At 49.2% G+C, this 19,138-nt stretch overlaps 1 protein-coding gene across 1 annotated transcript; it reads right to left on the bottom strand.

Moving 5' to 3' along the window:
• Positions 1-3,583: 3,583 nt before the first annotated feature.
• On the bottom strand, positions 3,584-8,416 carry LOC135900426 (membrane metallo-endopeptidase-like 1). Its single transcript, XM_065429924.2, has 2 exons — positions 5,855-8,416; positions 3,584-4,622 (listed from the first exon to the last, which is right to left on the bottom strand). The coding sequence occupies exons 1-2, from the start codon at positions 8,173-8,175 to the stop codon at positions 4,460-4,462; spliced, it is 2,484 nt and encodes an 827-aa protein (XP_065285996.1). The 5' UTR covers positions 8,176-8,416; the 3' UTR covers positions 3,584-4,459.
• Between the last annotated feature and the right edge of the window lie 10,722 nt (positions 8,417-19,138).

Raw genomic sequence — 19,138 nt, 5'->3', positions numbered from 1 at the left:
AAGCGGCCAGGACTCAAGACATGAAGACACCGGCCCACCGCCAATCTCTCTGAGATATAGAGAGATAGATATAGAGAGATATAGAAATAAAGTTTTCCCATTCCATTCCATTCTCACTGATTTAGAACTTACTGATGTAACTTAAGGTAAATATGGACAGAGTGTCAAAGTTATGATCTCTTGAGCAGCATACACTCCATCTTTTACGAAACAAGCAGGGGCATGTTTTTTTTTTAATCTTTGAACTTGCCTCCTTTTCTGAACGAAGCTGCGAGCCATTCGAGGCTTGTCGACCATTTTCGGTTGGCAAGAATTTGTCTAACCAGAAGAGCGAGTTGGTTTTCAATCGGGTCCAGAGAGCCGAAACATCATTATAGTCGAAATCGGTAAGGCCTGCTTCCTGATGTTCAGTTCCGCATCTATCATTGCGTTTCACGGAAAGCTAACGTCTCCCGTATTTACATCTGGAAAGCCTAAAGCGACGGCGTTAAGCTGTTTACTTGTAGTAAAAATTTCAAATTCCCGTTTATTGGATGTCTTCACCTGCTCTTGCCGTTATATCAAACATGCTGTGCGGAAAGCACAGAAAGAACAGGCGGGGGAGACGACGCACAGCCGTTGCTTTGTTATTGTTATTTCTTAAAACATAGTATTAGCAGCTTCAATAGAAAAACAATCAAAGTACCTCTTTGGATCTGTATCAAACAATCAGTTGCGATTTCTTAAGCCGAGAGCGACACTTTGTGACTTTGGAGCAGCTGTTTATCGCACGTGTTTATTTTCTGACGACGACGATGGTCTCTCGCATATATTTCCTGCGCATCTTTAATAAGCCTGGTTAGAAATCATCGCTTTATGTTGCACCATCTGCCAGCTCTTCGGGCGCTTTCCGCGCTAAGGGGTCTGATAAATTTCCGGTGGCGTTCCCAAATACACGCAATTTTGAGATCCCTGTCGAATATTTATCAGGGTTGTCACTGTTATCAGTCCCTCGGAGACGACAAGGTCCAAGAAGATTTACGAAAATGAAAATTGTCGATTGCCCGATGGTAACTCGAAGCTGCAGAGGAGACCCATGCAGGTTTTTCAGACAGCTTCACAGTCGAGGAAAAAAAAATCGCCCTGATTCGAGAATCGAAGTCAGGGACCAACGCCTGTCCAGGGCGGTCACTGTACCACCTGACCTCGCAGGAGGCTAACAGATGTCAGAGTTCGACAACTCGAAACTGGGAATGGCGAATCGAATCTGCGAAAGCATCGCAAGGTGGACGCAAGGTGCACATCCGAGCAAGTCCTCAGCATGATCCGGAGAGTCACCAACCGGAACAGAGGAATCAAAGAAGACGCACTGCGCCTGGTGCAGGCATTCGTCGTGTCACGCGTAACGTACTCCGCCCCGTACCTCCAGCTTGCGAAGGTGAACCGCGAAACGCTGAACATGACGATAAGGAAAGCAGTAAAACTCGCCATGGGCATCCCAGTCTACTCGTCAACGCAGAAGCTGCTGGAAATGGGTGCCCACAACACGGTGGAAGAGCTGGTGGAAGCACACCTATCCCACCAGAGGGTAAGGCTGAGCCGGACAGAGCACGGTCGGGCCGTCCTACGCAAGATAGGATGGCAAATTGAACAGCTACCGACAACGGAGCCGCTCCCCATAACGTGGAGAGACATTATTAAGACCAAGCCCCTCCCCCGGAACATGCAGCCGGGGAGTAACAACGAGAGACGCTCTGCGCGGGCCAAGGCACTGGCTCGACAGCTGGAAGAGGACCCCGAGGTCCTCTACGCGGACGCCTCACTTCCCAAGCACGGAACCAGAGCAACGGCGGTCGTCACCACCATCGATAAACTGGTCACAGGCGCGTCGATACGGACGACGAATACAGCCGAAGCAGAAGAAGTGGCCGTGGCCCTCGCACTCGCACAACCGGGAGTGAGGACCGTTGTCACAGACTCCCAGACCGCCTACGCAAGCTACCGCAAGGGGAACATCTCTTCCGTGGCACTAGCGATCCTCAACAAATGCAAATCACCGGTGCGGGCCGTTGAGCTCGTGTGGGTCCCGGCTCACTCGCAAGTGGAAGGCAACGCACTCGCCGACCACTATGCCCGAGAACTATCGATCCGGGCCGAGGACGAGCCAGGGCTACCGCACCCCGTGACAAGCTACAAAGAAATCACGCAAATGTACAGAAGCGGCAGATGTAGGCTTCCCCGTCCGCATCCGCAACTCAACCGAATTCAGCAAACGATCGTGCGACGCACGCAAGCGGGGTCGCTAGCGAATCCAGTGCTCTTGCATAAGATGTTCCCAACAGAGCATGAGACTTCATGCCCTTTTTGCAGACGGTCAAAAGGCACTCTAGCACACATCCTTGCAGAGTGCACTAAGCTCAAGAACCCCCCACCATCCCTACCCCCCACCCTCCCCAGCCCCAACCCTCCCGAGCGATGGGAGACCTTGTTGTCCAGCCCCGACCTACCGACCCAGCTCGCGCTGGCGGTTAGGGGCCAGGAACTGCTGGACACATATGGGACCTGAGAATAAGGTTCCACCCCATCTGGTGCCAGCGCGCACCAACCGTCACTAAGGGCTCAGCACAAAAGTTGATTCGCTCTCTCTCTCGTTGCCTTTCTTCTAACGGTCGGTGTTGTCGTTCGTTGCGATGATTCTCACGTTGCTACCATACCCACTTGCTCAGCTAACATTCATTCTACGAAGTTGCTTCTCACCGCGAACATCCTTCTTCGCAGGCAAGTGCCACACCGAGTGCGGATATTACTTTTTGCTCTTAACAGGCGAGTTACAAGCCGAAAAAGCTCATTTGAGACGATGAAACAATATCGCAATACACAGGTTTGTGCTACTTGGCGCTTCGTGAATGTTTGTGTCAGAAACTAAGAAAGCAAGTTAAGAACCATGCGCATGAGCGTTATTTACGTGTCATTGAATCTTCGTTCCTTTTCTGAAATTTAGCTACAGAAGTACATTGCATACCTTTTGCTGTTCGAAGAAATAATACTAAAGGCTTTCAGCTTTTTCATGGAACATGTGCCACTTTTGCAAAGGAACAGCAGCAGCAGCAGCTGCAAGGCAGCTTACCTATTTCTATTCATGTAAAATTATTTTATCCCCAAATTCTTAACCGTACTTTTGTTTCTAATTTCGAAATTATATTTCTTTAACCCTTTCTCTGCAACGCAAATTAGTTTTGCTAAAACAAACATACTTGAAGCCACCTGCTTCTTGGTCAGTCCCCCGGAATGGTTATGATACAGTATTTGGAGACAAGTACGGACGTTCAAACGCATATTGCACTCTTTGCTGAGGTGGCTATGGACGCCTAGCCACATGAATCCCTGAAAAAGAAAGGCGACAGCAACAGTAGATATCGTATAGCAACCGGTTCGCTCAAGCTACGCAATGGGCTTAATGAGAGCGCTATCCCACTGAAGATTATAAAAAGGAAAGGTAGGGGGATTCATTAGCGAAGATTCCTGCATGTTACGGTGGATAAGTAGGTGAAAATTCGGTGATATACATAAGTTCTCATCCCAGATCAAAACAACAGGCAAAGCATGAGAGCATGAAAAATTTAATGCTTCGTCTTATGCTAGTTTACTTCGAAGCGAACCAATTAGGTGCCAATTTTGTCTCCGCGTAATATACGGACGCTGGTTCCAACGAACAACGACCCACAAGAGCCGAGTACTAGAGTGTCGTGCTGCTAGGTGGATGGGGCCCGTAACAAACATGCCACTTGTGTAACACCTTCGTTGCACTTTCGAGCCATGCTCCGTTCGGGCTATTTCCATTTGAGGCCCCATGAGCCAGTGCAACTTTCGCTTCAGCCTTGTCCTTCGCCTGCTCTTTCTTATGCGAAGTAGGCGAAACTTGCATCGAAGTTACCACATATGGGAGCAGCTGCAAGAGCTTCAGCACTGCCGGTAGCGCCTGGCCGCGTTGCGCATTTTAATGGCGTTCGGAGTCGAGGCGTACGTACACCAGCTCTGCTCGGGTCATGCGACACACGAATGTTTATGCAGCCCTTCAAGAGCCCGCCGTTCCGATGAACCACGGAGCAAGTTGCCTCGTGAGCGTGCGACGACAGCGTTGGGTCGATTTCACCTCCCTGTTGCTTCATTGCAGCTTCACTCACAGCTGCATCGGCGCCCAGTGTCACAAAGGTGTGACACACCGGCAGGCTTTTAAGCGAAATGTTGCACCGAGCATCGGACATTGCATCGTCGGCGCATGGCACAGCTGCGCGGAAGCCTTTCGCCGCTCTGCACTGCGGTGGGGCGTGGAAGCCCTCGCCAGAACAGCCACGTTCCTTGGGGGGGGGGGGGGGGGGGGGTAGGCGCGACGATGCCTCTCTTGTGTCGAGGGCGCCGCATCGGCGGCCGCTCCCTCGTGGTGTCTGCACGGCTGCGGCGTTGGTGAGCGGGTGGCCGACTACTCCTCCGTCGGGTGCGCGCTCTCCAAGCAGTGGTAGTAGGCGTTCCTCTTCTCGCCGCCGCACCGGAACGCGTCCCGCAGTTCGTCGAGCCCCTGGAGTGCCGCCGTAATTTTACGCAGGAGAAGCATGTCCTTGCCGAGCTCCACCAGTGCGAAGTGCCTGCACGTGGATCGGAGATACTATAAATGCGAATTTGAACGGGAGCAATTCCGAAACTACTACTCCTTGTTCCATTTCCAGGTTCACCTGCATATGTAAGAGCTGGCGGTCGAATTCAAGCTCCAAGACGTGCGCTGTGGAATACCGCATGCTTGGAAACTGGCCACATGGAGATTAAAAGCGGCACCTGCATGTCATTTTGCGTAGTAGGCTTTCTGATCGATTATTTGCTGTTCGCGTTTGAACTTGTGCCGGTGGAACACCATTAAAGATACAGAGGCACTAGGACGTCGTAGAAATTTAGTGGCATATAGAGCATCTGTTATCACCCCCTCTATCTCGCGCGCCGTGCTCCACAAGCGCGAAATGTCTGTGTTGGAATCGGAGGCATATACTATTAAAAAACTATAGGGCACGACGACATTGAGAAAATTTAGTGGCATTTCGCGAATGCCTCATTTTCGTTACCACTGCTACTTTAATGAAGACTACTGCTGCATGTACGCCTCATCCCAGTAAAATTTGTGGAGACCTATTTCGCGTCAGCCTCTATCCCTATAAAGAAAAATTACCTAACCTCGATTCACCAACCCTCGACTGTGTTTCTTCGTGCTACAAATGTCACATCTGGGCTTGTTTTTTATGTTTTAATTTTGAGCAGAATAACATTTACTTGCACTCGGTATCTGATTCGCAATGCATCCTTTGCCTTTTTACTGTTACGCCTGCCCTTTTACTTCGAACCTCTCGTGGCCCCGGGTCCGTTAGCCGCCTAGGGTTCTCTTACGCGCACCCGAAGCACGGCTAACGAGCGCTCTTGTATTCCGTCCCCACTGAAATGCGGTCTCTGCGGCCGGTATTCGAACCGGTGACCTCGTGCTGAGCAGTGCTACGCCATAGCCAGTCAGCCACCGTGACGGTTAAGCACGTTGGGCTTTATTAGCAGGTTGGGCACTTGCTGAATCATTACACGGCTTCAAAACACTTCGTAAAATCGCGTGTGTACTGTATCTGTGTCGAGAAATGATGTGCAGCAGAATCACTTTAGGGGAGGTTCCCTTCTCTTAAGTTTCACGAGGTTGCTGCGAAAATCAGTGGCTTTGGGTGGTGACCTCGTGAATCCTAAAACGAATCGAAGGGGGGGGGGAATATATGCAAGTGAAGCAGCAAACCTTCAAAGTAAAATTTCATTGCGACGAGAATAAAGAAAGCAGCGTTCCCACTGGCCGTACCTGTCCCTAATGATGGAGCATAGCGTGCGCACGGTGGTGAGCATGAACAATTGGTCGGGATTGGAGTCGATGCCGCCGCCGGGCACGATGTCGTCGTCGTCGGTGCCCAGCGCGTAGTGGTACGCGTTGTACGCCGCGCGCACCGTCATCATGGTGAAGGTGACCACCTCGTGCTCCTGGTTCTCATCCAGGCTGCCACTAGACTCCTCCGTCTTGCGGAACACCCTGTTGTTGATGCACCGGGTGCGCTTGCGCCATCTGGATTCGGTGTCATCGAAGAAGAAGCGGAAGAACTCGCGCACCATGTCGTGCAGTATTAGGACCCCGAGACCACCATAATTGATGGCCAGCGGAACGTTGGGGTCGAAGTAGGGCGGCTGCAGAAGTCCCGCGGGCAGCAGGAGGGAGTTTTCGTTCACGTCGAACACGAGAGCTTGTCTCATGTTGTAGCGGCGCAAATGAAGGTCCACCACGTGCGCTGGGAAAATGAAGGAGTGCAGGGGTCGCATGTTGATTCCCTTCAGCAGCTCGTCGTCTGCGGCAGCTGTCTGGTTGTCAGCACTGAGATGACCTCTCCAGTAGTGACTGCGGCGACGCATCTCATTCGACTGTTGCTGGAAGAGCGGCAGGAACCGGACCTTGGCCGAGTGCTGGGTGGCGAGGTCGAAGATGGTGAAGAAGGCGTCCCTGGACAAGTCGAACGTCAAGTTGCCATAGTAGTGGTCCAGTATCTTGTCGTCGGCGACCCACTTGGGGATGCCAACCATCGTCTTCATCTTGCTCAGGTAGATGGACGCGTTTATCTTGGCCTCGGGGTCGAGCCAGACGGCCTGCGCGAGCATGTACTTGAAGCTGAAGATTACCTTGGACACCAGTTCCTGGACGGCGAACAGCGTCTTCATGCGGGTCATGGCCTCCACGTAAACGCGGCCCATTCCTATAGGCATGACGTCGTTTGCAATTACGAGACATTTCTTCCAGTCCTGAGTGGTCGACTCGTTTAGCTTCTGTGACCGGAACTCGGAGATCTTATCCCTGAATGCGGGTATAGCGAGTGGCCCGTAGAAATACAGTATGCGCCAGCCAATGTAATTCAACGCACGTTTTGCCTTCGGCGGGTTACGGAGGCTTGCCAAGTATTTCATATAGTCAAATGATCTTAGGAGCACTGGAGTGTTATCATTAACTATGATTCCAGTGTCTTTCCCAACAACATCCTGCAGAAACTCTTGCCAAGGGAACTTTTTCACCTTCTCCTTCAAGTTCCTTAACGTGAATTTTCTCAGCTTCCGTCTGTGGCAATATCTTCTCGTCACGTACGCGTTGTTAATTTCGAAAGAGACAATGTTTTTCACCGCGGCCAGTGGAACCTCGCTTCTCTTGTACAATTTGATTGCGTTCATAATTAACGCTGTGTAGTCGTTCTTGTCGGCATCATTTCGGGTAAGGAGCCAGTACCTCGGCATAGCAAATGTGGGACAGTCGAGGGACAAGACGAGGTCGTTCTTCACATCGTCAGCGGCGTTGCTGCTCGCCCGCGTGATCTGCAGCATCCTCGCCGTGCCGACGGAGAGAAGAGCGGTCTCACTTGTTCGGTGCAGGAACTTGGCCAGGACAGTGTTGAACGGTTCAAACTGCGTGCTTTCGAAGGGCCAGCTCTGCAGGCTGTACACCCCGCTCATCAACCTGTTTAGCAGGTCGCGGTTGTCGACCTTTCTCTCGGAGAGGCACCTACGATAGAGCACAGAGACCTTGTGCTGCGTGCGCATCGGTACCGCGATGGCCATGGTCTCGAGGTAGCGTTTCAGGTCCCTGTACATGTCCTCGACGTAGAGCCGCGCCGAGCCAAGCATCCACTTCTCGTAGATCTCCTCGTCGGCCCTGATCCAGCGACCGCAGGCGTGCTCCAGGATGTCCTTGCAGGGCAGAGTGTCCGCGTCGACGCCGTAGTTGATGGCATGCCCAATGGCGCCACACCGGGGTTTGTTGCACATGTGCATCTCGCGGATAGAACGAATCAGAGGTGGACTCGTCTCCGCGGGCGTGGTGATCTCTGCCGGCTTCTGGGTCACGAACAGGTGCTTCGTGATGTTGGACCAGATGATGAGGAACACGAAGGCGAAGATGTTGCCCAGCAGCAGAAGGCACGGTATGGACTTGAGGTCTCGAGCCACGCGTTTGAAATACTCGTCGGTGAAGGACCGTTTTCGGGTGAGGTCGACGTCCGAATCACCGTACCGGTCAATGGACTTGCAGCGCGAGCTGACCTTCTGCCGCGGCACGGTGCCCGCCATCGCGGGAGCGTCCTCGTTGTCCTCCATGTTGGGGTCGAGTCGCGGCTCGGCGCCAACAACGTCTCTCGCTCACCGCGAGGCTCGCCTTGCGGTTCACAGGTCACCGGGACGGCAACCGAGCGCAAGGCGACACCGGCTGGCGGCTGTGGCGGCTGGCTACGCCTCGTCAACCAGCGGCAGTCGGTTGGTGGTAGAAGGCCGCCGCTGGCAGACCCAGGCGCGAGACCAAGCAGCGTTCGCCAGGCGCCATGCTTCTTCTTCCTCCTTCCCTTTTGACACTGCGAGTGCAAACGACCCTTCATATTTTCGTAATCACAATTCCCGTGTCCGTACAGTGACGCCAGCTTTGACATTCTGCGAAATGGTACATTTCGGGGTAATAAACTCAGAAAATGGATGCTATGTCGTCCACTGTTTCCTTTTCATTATAAAGGGCGTGTTCTTCAAGTTGTACAGTAAATCATTCACATTAGATCACATACCGTATTTACTCGATTCTAAGCACCCACTTTTTTTCACGATCGCGATGCCCAAAGTGAGGGGGGGGGGTGCTTAGATTCGAAAAATCTAGAATGACCCCCCCCCCCCTCCCGCCTTCTTTTCGCTGCGACATCACGACGAGAAGGGTGCGATAATAACATCTTATTTTGCAAACATTCAAAAGAAAAATCGGTGGGCACAGGGAACCCACCGCTTGTGTCGGATGCTCAGTTACTATCACTGCCACTCGAGTTCGTCGCACCGCTTGAACCGCCGCTCTCGGTATCCCACAGCAGGTCGTCTTCCGTTCCGTCGAAGTGGTTTGTGATCGAGCAATTCTTAAATGATTTGACCACAACGTCCACTTGGACCCGCTTCCACGCGTCCGAAATCGACTTTGCGATGGTTGATGGGGACGCTTTCTGTAGCTTTCGCCATACATCCGCACAGTCCGGCTGTACGCGTACTCGCGCCGCGGACGCCGTTCCACCTCGGCACTCCGACGGCTCCGGCTCGATGACAGTGTGAGCAAGCGCGCTTGGTGGCCTTGGCTACGCGCGCTTCCTAACAAATAGGGGGGTGCTTAGATTCGCATGCAAACTTTTTTCCCAATCTTTTCGCGAAAATAGAGGGAGGGGGGTGCTTAGAATCGGGGGGTGCTTAGAATCGCGAAAATACGGTACGCTGAGTTTGATTCGTTGTTAGTAAGAGCCATGAACACGCAAGGAAGTCAAGAAAAGCAATGCAGACAGCACAGCGGAAGTGAACTGTGACTTTTCAATTAAAAAAATGAAATTTTATGGCAAAGGAAAATCAATTCGGATGAAATGAACTTGGCACCGGCGCGAAGTAACCCCACAAGGTCTACATTATGCAGACATTGTTTTTATAATTGAGCTACGACGGCGACTGAACACCCGTCTTATTTCTTGGGTATCTGTGCTTGTGCGCAGAAGCCGAGTGTGTTAGCCAGCGCCCCTCGGGGCAATGGCAGTGGATGTCGAACATCGTTTCAACTGCAGGAGTCACAAATGGTACATGAACATGGGAGCGGGTAACTGGCCAATAAACCTTCGTTTGTTCGCGTAAGGGATTTAAAGCGGTTTATATCGGAGGTGGGTCTCAAAGGCTGTGCGATCAAAGTTGTAGATGGTCCTTTCTTGATGCAAGAGCACGCAATGTGTCCCTATTTTATACAGATCAAAGCATGGCCTTCGGCGACGTAGACAGGCACATACTCGGTGGAGTGAAAGCGACGGAAGCGTGTGACGCCCAGATGTATGTATGTATGTATGTATGTATGTATGTATGTATGTATGTATGTATGTATGTATGTATGTATGTATGTATGTATGTATGTATGTATGTATGTATGTATGTATGTATGTATGTATGTATGTATGTATGTATGTATGTATGTATGTATGTATGTATGTATGTATGTATGTATGTATGTATGTATGTATGTATGTATGTATGTATGTATGTATGTATGTATGTATGTATGTATGTATGTCCACTGCGACTGGGAATGAACCCGTGGCATCGAGCTCAGCAGCGCAGCGTCACTCGGCCCGAGTGTCACGGCTGAAAGCGCCAGCACTGCCATCGATCTTGCGTCGAAAGTTGGCTGACGTGACGTAGCTTCGCCAGGCGAGTGCGCGCGCGGCGTGGAAAGGACCATCTTATACCACGATTTCGGAGGCATATTTTTATTTAGATTGCAGGGAAACGTTAACTTTTGTAGATGAATAAGAGTCACTGACGTATTAGCAGCGAAAGCAGTTGTTTGGGACTTTCTGAAGAGTATCCAGCCGACGTCGGCCTATTATTTTTTCTTTTTTTTGGGTCGCATTGTTTCTTTAGTATAGAGAGACAAGCACTGGCCTTTGCAAAATAAACTGGTTAGAGCTCTTCTCGTCATTCTGTATGGGTTAAGGATCCATCTTCGCAATTTCGTCGTCAGAAAGTTAAGCATCTGTCTTCGCAATTTCGTACTGAGAAAGTTAGTTCTTGTCAAAGAATGACAGCGTGCAAGACATGGCCGGATACAAAGACCAACTTCCACAAAATTTGAACAGGGTAAAAAAATTCACCGGCGATTACTATACTCCTTAATCTTGTATTTGAACACAGCTCTACACGCGTTTTCATTAAACACGCACCCTCTCTCCCGCCCCCTCCCCTGTTGTCTTGCGCATCGTGGAAACCGTCGCGCTTCCTCCCTACCTTCCTTCCTTGCGCGCGCGAGATGTAGCCACCATCCTCGTTGCACCCTGGCACCTACGGCATACTGTTCGGAGCCACGGTTTTATTGCACTTGGACTTATACTAAGCATCCTGGGGACGGCGACGCTGATGACGACGGCAAAAGTGGGCCTGAAATGTCCATATAACTGCTATCGCATATAAGAAGGAAAGGTTAAGCAGGCGTACTCCCGAATTTTTGCTGTTTAAAAACGATTAGCGTCACTTTTAGCCGACGGCTAGAGCAATTATTAGTGCCAAGATTCGCAGATGCTTGCAAATTTTAGTCTAAATGCTTTATAATAAAAGATCATTAGCCATTCCACTCTGTGGAAGTGGTTGACCAGCGAAGCTGTTTAGCACATGACATGGAGGGGACAAATAATTTTAAACAAAGGTACGAACTCATTTATTGTCTTGATGGGTAGTCATGGGACGAAAGGTACGCACTCAGTCTTGATCGGTAGTCATTATTTCACTCGCAACTACAATCACATTCTTTGATACTGTCAAATCGATGTATCTACGCCGCTGGGTGGTCGGTTGAGCTGGATCAGTGTGGCGTCGCAAGGGATATATCTGCAACACCGAACGCGTAAGCCGCTCCTTTTTCGGTACCGACCGATCCACATTGAAATCACCGACAACGACAACAGCGGTGGTGTCATCGCAGCTAATTCACGCAAGTGCGTAGCCATGAACTTTACGGGACTGTAACTCATTGCATTTTTTTGCTTGCTTGCGGGGGCATGAGCCATTGCTTACGGGGGTATGAGCCATTGATGATGATAGTTTTGAGATGCTGTTCTGTACGTTGTATGCTGATTAGAAAGAATTTAAGCACTGTTCGCTTCACTTTGCTGAGTGCTTGCAGCCTCTGCCTTACGGGGCTATTGCATTTTTGCTTGCTTACGGGAACGTAAATGCTTACGGGGGTATGAGTCATTGATGATGATAGTCTTTGTTCACGTAGAACAAAATGCAGGGAACCCTAGCCACATACAACTTCGCTTTAAAAGTGCGCAACTGGCAATCGTGTAACTACTACAGCAGTGATTCTGTCCAGCGCCCGCCTCTCAGTCTCAAAAGACCGAGAGTCGAAGCTTCCCAAGCGTCATGGCTATATGTGTAAGGGGCACTTGATTCATTGCTCAACACGTATAAAAAGAATCCCTGGGAACAGTACAATGTGCGATTTCACTCTGTACAGCGTGGCGCTTGTCTCATTTGCGAACTTGCATGAAATGACCAGTTTCCCCGGGCTGTACTCCGTGTTTCGTGTTTCCAAGGGTTGGCATTGAACAACGCCAAGAAATTGTGTACGAAGCTTGCGGAATGGCGACACCACGCTTGCCACCGTGTAAAAACAACAACCTGTAGCATGCAGCCCAAAGCAAACTGGCGCTCAATGTCTCCGACGGGAAAGGGGCCGATTAGTGAAGTTCGAATTTGCCCGCTAGGGGAGGAATTGGAGCTGGTGCCGCGGGCGGAATCTTGTGGTTGCCTCGTCTACGGGACTTAGCTTTCGCGGCAGTGTCTCCACAGCCTAATGTAGCAAAGAAAACTTGCACTTTGCTCGCTGGCCGGCTGTTGTTTCTCTTGAGCTCAACCTCAGTTGCCTCAGTGGAGAACGAAAACGCTAATGAATTGGCGAGGCCCAAATTGTAAAGAATGACATAAACTACGCTTTGATCTCTTTTCAATTTTTGTATATTAATTACTATTACATCAAATAAATCGTATTGGAATTAGGTCTGGAATGCTGGACAAGCCCCACAAAATGGGAATGTGTCATACGCCGTCTGTATAAGCACTAAAGAGAAAGTTACAGTGTATAACGATTGCCTAAAAAGGCAAATAAAGAAAAGAACAATACAACTCACTCAATAAAAATCATTGATCTCTATGTCACAATCTTTCAGCCCTCAATCCAAATAATTGCACAACTCTTGCGATTGCTGCAACTTATGATACTTGCACGCGGTTCTCTTGCGGACTGAACGGAGCCGCAGGCTGACGTGGCTACGAATATGTAATTTAATAAACAAAATAGAAGCAAGAGAGAACACGCCTACTATAGTTAATTGTTGGACCAAGTTGCAGAAAAAGAAAAGACGTTGAGCGATCGGCAAGATACCCTTCCTTTGTTTTCTTACTTATGGTGGAATCGTAGAAATTAAATACACTATGACAACCATGTACACAAAAGAGAACGCACTTATATTTGAATAAATAAATCAATAAATTTCTTTAAGAAATGGCATCTTCTTATTTGGTAATGTCTGGCTCAGAGGTCAGACAGGGAAACACACTGAAAAGACGTGCGCCGCGGAAGTTAGAGATGTCTTTTACATAGCGAGGAGTCAGCAGCCGACATCGCCCTGCACGTATACAACAAAAGCTCGTCGGTGACAATGGCGGATGATTTTAAGGCATAAGGATTAACTCAATTCGCGGGAAATGTTTTTCATCTAGAAAAAGACGGCCACTGTATATCTAGCCGTGACAGCCGCTCACTAACGAAATCACAACGCAATGCCATTCAGTGAAGAAAAGGGAAATAAAAGAAAAGAAAAAGCAAAGCAAGGGAAGGTCATCCTGAACAGGACTCCAGCGCGACGCGGGCTGCGACCCAGCAGCGGGCACAACGGGCCTTCACGAGCAGTCGTTGGCCGCTTTCCAGTTGAAGAGTATGTTGGACCACTGCAGGTGCCGGAACACCTGCCGCAGGTTGTCGATGCTCATGTAGTAGTCGAGCGTCTGGATGTCGACCCTGTCGAGTACGGTGAACACGACCGCGGCCACCCAGCGGAACATGTCGTCGGGCCACCACTTGAGGTCGCGCTGCGCCACCGTGCGCACCGCGTAGCTGGCCAAGGTGGCGAAGTATTCGTCCAGGTGCACCTTGATCATGTTGTAGCAGAGCATGGCGTGGTCCAGCTCGGCGGCGTGCGCGGGCGCGTGCTGGCAGACGTGCTCGCGTATCACCAGCAGCATCAGGGTGCCCTGGTGGTGCAGCGCGTTCATGCGCTCCTGCAGGCTGCGCGGGCAGCTCTGGCGCTCGCTGCGGAACGGCAGCAGGTCGTCGCTCAGGTCGGCCGTGTCGCGGCTCTGCATGCTTCAAGATAGGCGGCCGCCTCGGCGGCAGCGTCGTTTCTTCAACCCCGCTGGCCTCGAACCGAGCTCGAGAGGGTCACTTTCTTTCAGTTCTCGTTCTTCTCTTCGTCCTCGCTTGAATCAGGCATCTGAGATTGTAGGCGTGGCCGCTGAAGGGATGAGACGAAGACTGGTCGAATATTCCCCCTGCAAGAGCGCTGACTGTCTTCTTCCTCTTCTACATTGTTGCTAGCTGTATATATCACACTATCATATATATATATATATATATATATATATATATATATATATATATATATATATATATATATATATATATATATATATATATGCTATAAGGTCGTCGATATGTATATATATAATCTTTATTAGACAGGAAGAGACCTTAAAGAGGGGTAGTCGGGACGGAGTCCCTTAATCCAGGGCCCCACTGACCTCTGCGGCCTGCTTGACCTGGATAATTAAGGGCTTTTGTTTATCCAACTGCTTCACTGTAGTACTGTTATTTGACCTACGAGGTTGCTTAGTGCATTACCAAGTTACATGTATTAGGGTGGCTATGCCACCGCACCAAGGGCAGTTGGCGCTATAGCAACTGGGATGCATGACTGTTCCTCTTCAAATCAGAACTCTCCTCAGCTACCTCTTACCGCCCAGTTCTTGGCATAGTGGGTGCGAGCAACGAAATGGGATCATGATCATCATGATGATCATAAACATGATTTCCCGAACAGCTTGCACGGTCGCCGTCAGAAAAGGTCGTCACCCAGACTGCTCATCCAGACTGCAGATCTGCTCACATATGAGTCGTTTACTTGAGATCCATGTATTACATATCAGATTTTCCGCTGTAGATGTACTGACTAGAAGTCGCGTGTCCCCTATCAGGCGCAGCTAAAATCGGTAAAAGTGTTTACGCTGCTTAATACTAGATGCGCATTTTGCACTACGGAGCAGAAGGCCCCACGACTTTCGCATTCTGTTTTATGCTACATTCTAATCATGTACTTTTGTTTGCACATGCTTTTAAGGTGAACCTGCAGCATGGATACCTTTCTGAATAAAAATGTCAAAAGCTGAAGATTAACAAACGTGATTCACTTAAAATTCCCCTTCAGGTGTTTCTTGGTTTCTTGCGTGTGTTTTTACAAAGTTACCAGATGAAGCGTGCACATAAGTAGTGCCTACATAAGCCATTGTAGTTCGACTAGCTGAAGCATCTGTGTACGCTAAATCTACTATACATTTCAAAATATGCACAGCAACAAAACATTCCACGAATACTATCAGCGCAACATGTCATGGACTCTTTCACAAATAAAATATAGAAAGCAGAACATGGGTCCTTTCTTTTTCAACGAAAAAGAAACGAACTGTACAAAAGTTCTGCGCTGTGTAGAATGCGCATGCGCAGAGGGCGTTCCGTTGTAACGTATCCCGACGGCGTGTCCCCTATCAGGCGCAGCTAAAATCGGTAAAAGTGTTTACGCTGCTTAATACTAGATGCGCATTTTGCACTACGGAGCAGAAGGCCCCACGACTGCCGATTGGAATCAAAGGAGCGCGAAACAAGCGCTGCGTCAGGACGCGCACCTACGCGATCGCCGTCCTTTCCTGTCGGGGGAGAGACGAGGGAGGAGTGTAAAGAACGGGAAGACTTCGCAGGAGGAAAAAGGCGGGAGGGAACTGGCGAAGGCAGAGGTGAAACAACGTAAAGGGAGGAGTGTGCGTGGCGAACAACTGTGGCGGGAAGGAAAGGTGTGCGTGCGTGTGTGGGTCACCGGCGCAAAAGTTAATTTGGCGAAGTGACGGCCGATTGCATGGAGCCCCGCGCACGCGCCTTCTCATTTGCTGGCAGCTAGAGCCAGGCGACGGGAACTGGCAGCCCATCGCAGCCTCCTCCCCTCCCCCCCCCCATTCCTCGAAACTCTTACCCACCTCCCTATGCACAGCCCACCAACGAACGTCCGTGAATCTATCGCGAGTCAGACGTGGCAGTTCTGCCTAGCGTGCCTAGTTACGTTGTGTTGCGACTGATGTTTTTCACATCCGTGATTTTGTTTCCTCTCCCTGATTTCATCTTTTTTTTTCTCTTTCTTCGGTGGACCTTCCACGGTGCGGCACGCCCAGGGGAGCCGAAGGCCATAACGCGCTATGCACATACCAGGGCGGCCCCGCTTTAATTAAAGATCTGTCTTCTATTTTTTATCGATTGCCCAGCTTCTCTTTAGCTACCATTACGCAGCGCGTCCATACGCCCTTTTATCTGCGCGTCTCCAGCACCCTCTGTCTCGGTGTGCAACTTCATTTCGCTGAATTCGAGTTCCTTAATTTTATTTGATTAAAGTGTGTGTGCGCCTGTGTGTGTGGGGTACGGGGGGGGGGGGCAGATGTGCGAAATCTGTATATAAGAGTGCGCACGTGTGGGCAGAGAGTGTTACTGAAAAAAACTAATATAAAGAGCAGGGCTTCGCAAGAACCGTCTTGCTCGAGTGCATGCTGGAAAGACACGTGTAAAAAAAAAGAATTAGGGAATCGTATTTGTAGACTCATTGTGCCCTTCGATGCACGCGCGACGCTCCTGCTTATCGTCCAGGTCTGGAATGCGCCGTTCCAATTTTCCCACGATCGATGCGCCTCGCTTGTTTAGTTTTTTACTCACCCTGCCCGTCTTGAAGTTTCTCACAAACTAGACGAAGTTGTACGTGAAGCAGGAAACGGTCAGGAGTCTCCCGAGTTCTTCATTTTCTTTTCTCCAGTCTTACGCATACCACGTGTAGGCTGTGCAGGCATCTGGTCGATGAGAACGCAAAAAAAAAGAAAGAAAACGACGGCACACTAGCAATAGCGAAATGATCCAATAAACCGAGTACCAAAAGAAAAAGGAAACTACAAGAAAACAATGACAAGCGTTGAAGATTAAACGCGAAACTGAGTCCGTTGACAATACAGGTGCCTAGATTGAAGTGTTTTTTGTTTCTTCTCTATACCGTATGTTATACGTTTTCTCTCTCGTTCCATGCTTTCCAATTTCCGACAGAGAAGGAATCGCAGAACTTTTCTTATATGGTCAAATAGGAAATAGCGAGCGTGCAGTGGTGAATTGTTACGACGTCTTGTTACCAGCCGTGCCCTGTGCAGAAATGTTGAACCTTATGTTTCTTTTAGAAAAAAAACATGAAGCCTTGCATGAACTTTTCATTGGGCCTGTCATCGCTTGCTGTTGCTGCCACAATAATTGGTGCGCGATTCTATAATCGAATTCGCATGTACTGTTAGGTGGAAGCGCTTGGATTTGTTTTATTATTATTACATAAAGAAAGGGGGCGGGGGGGGGCGGCGTCGGAGATATGTGGGCTCTGGCACGAAGGTTGCCATGTATAGAAGCAAAAAAACAGAAAAATTCATAAAAGCACCCGTTCTGTGGGAATTTTTCTTTCCTTATTGCAGGCGTTACGAGTATATTTAGGTGCATAAATTGTTAGGGATCCTTCTGCTTGCTGCGCTATACTGTTATACAAAGGACAAAAAACAGACACGCATGTGCGCAAACTTTCAACTGTTTATTATTCGCTATCGCACGTCAAATATCTACGCTAAGGGTGACTGTAAAATAAATATATGAGACAAAATGCAAGATGAAAAAGAAGCCAAACTACGCACATCTGAATTACCGTGGACAAATACGGATAAATCAAACATTCGTCTATGAATTTAAAAGCTGATTCTCCCAGCGCCAGAGAACGTGTACTAACTTGGTTTCCCGAGCCATGTTTTAGCATAAACAACGCTTTCAAAATTTCACGTGGTTTTTTTAGATCTGCATCCAGCCAAGGCCCTAGTTTCTTTGAAGATCGGCTTGCAGCCGCATTGTGCGTAGTGCGTCGCCAAACGTTCTGGTGAATGGAGCATTTTCGTCTGATACCTATGCTCGCTTAACCTGATACTAATACATCTGCCTATCTGGCCTATGTATAATTTTACGTGCGTGAGTGGTATCTTGCACATAAGGTTGTCGACACATTCCAAATTATAGTTTTTTTTCTTTTGCATACTTTATTTCCCATTTCTTTTTGTCAGATTTTGTTTCGTTATTTACTTTTTTGCATATTCCTTTGATCTCTAAAGGAGCTGAAAACAAAACACTTTGGTTTCGTGCATTTCGCCAATCTTGCTGACGCCATGCGAAATTTTATGTATATATGGTATGACGGTTACCTTCTTATCCTCGCCGTCCTTTGTAGCTACTTTCTTTTTATTATTTAAGCCTCTCAAAACTTTTTCAGCAATGGACGATATAGGTGTTATAGGATAACTACTGTCCATAAGTTTTGTTACCTGTCGCGGCGCACCATTGTTGAAGACCGAACTTCGGAATGACGTAAGTAGTAGGTTTGGTACCCAGTAACATCCCTTTATAGTTGAATAAACCCCGACCCCTTTATTTTTTCTTTTTTTAACCCTCTAACTCAAAAAAAAATATAACTAAATTACGGTACCACTGGCGGGGACAGTTGGGGCACTCTGGAAGATAAAAGGAAAGTGCAGTTGCCGTTCCTCAGCCGCGTAACAATATTAGTGCTTTTACTGCAGCGAAGCCGCACAAGTAAAATTTTGGAAACCGCTTTTGTCTTACATGTCACTTTTTGTTTAACACTTCTGCTTGGTTGATTTCTTTTTTTTTCCCTTTCGCCATTCCTTGACAGCGAACCTTGCATCACCTTTTTATTCTACTTCGATAGCTGTTACAAAACTTCAGCCTGCCTTCGTGGCGTCCGTGTGTTCCCAAGTATCATCGGGTTCCTTTGCTTTGCTTGTTATTTATTGATATTGGGGGCGAGCTCCACCACTGGAAAAGCTGGCGCCACCGTCGGCGTGACGTGGCATGAGGGACCAGGTGGACACAGCGGCCGCGTCGGCTGCTTCGGAAGCGTCGAAGCGAGCTGAAAACGAAAGTTTAAAGTCCCACCTGCGCTACGGTTCTGATTAAGTGGTGAGACTTTCCCGCCTTGGGTGTCTGCTTGAAAACATTTGAAATCACTATAATAGGTAGCGGGTGCCTTTGGAGGCGTGCAGTATGGTAGGCTACTGCTCGGTGCCGCAGTGCAGGGCGTAGCCTGGTTTCACCCTTTGTCACACGTAGCCG

This window comes from Dermacentor albipictus, chromosome 1 (assembly GCF_038994185.2).
Source record: "Dermacentor albipictus isolate Rhodes 1998 colony chromosome 1, USDA_Dalb.pri_finalv2, whole genome shotgun sequence".
NCBI classification, from domain to species: domain Eukaryota; kingdom Metazoa; phylum Arthropoda; class Arachnida; order Ixodida; family Ixodidae; genus Dermacentor; species Dermacentor albipictus.
This window is presented reverse-complemented; position numbering and strand designations above follow the sequence as displayed.

Bases quoted from the DNA above. Each gene is read 5' to 3' on its own strand.
- LOC135900426 (XM_065429924.2), bottom strand. From the start codon at position 8,175: ATGGAGGACAACGAGGACGCTCCCGCGATGGCGGGCACCGTGCCGCGG. The intron at 4,623-5,854 runs GTACGGCCAGTG...ATCCACGTGCAG, and splicing joins TGCTCCATCATTAGGGACAG to GCACTTCGCACTGGTGGAGC.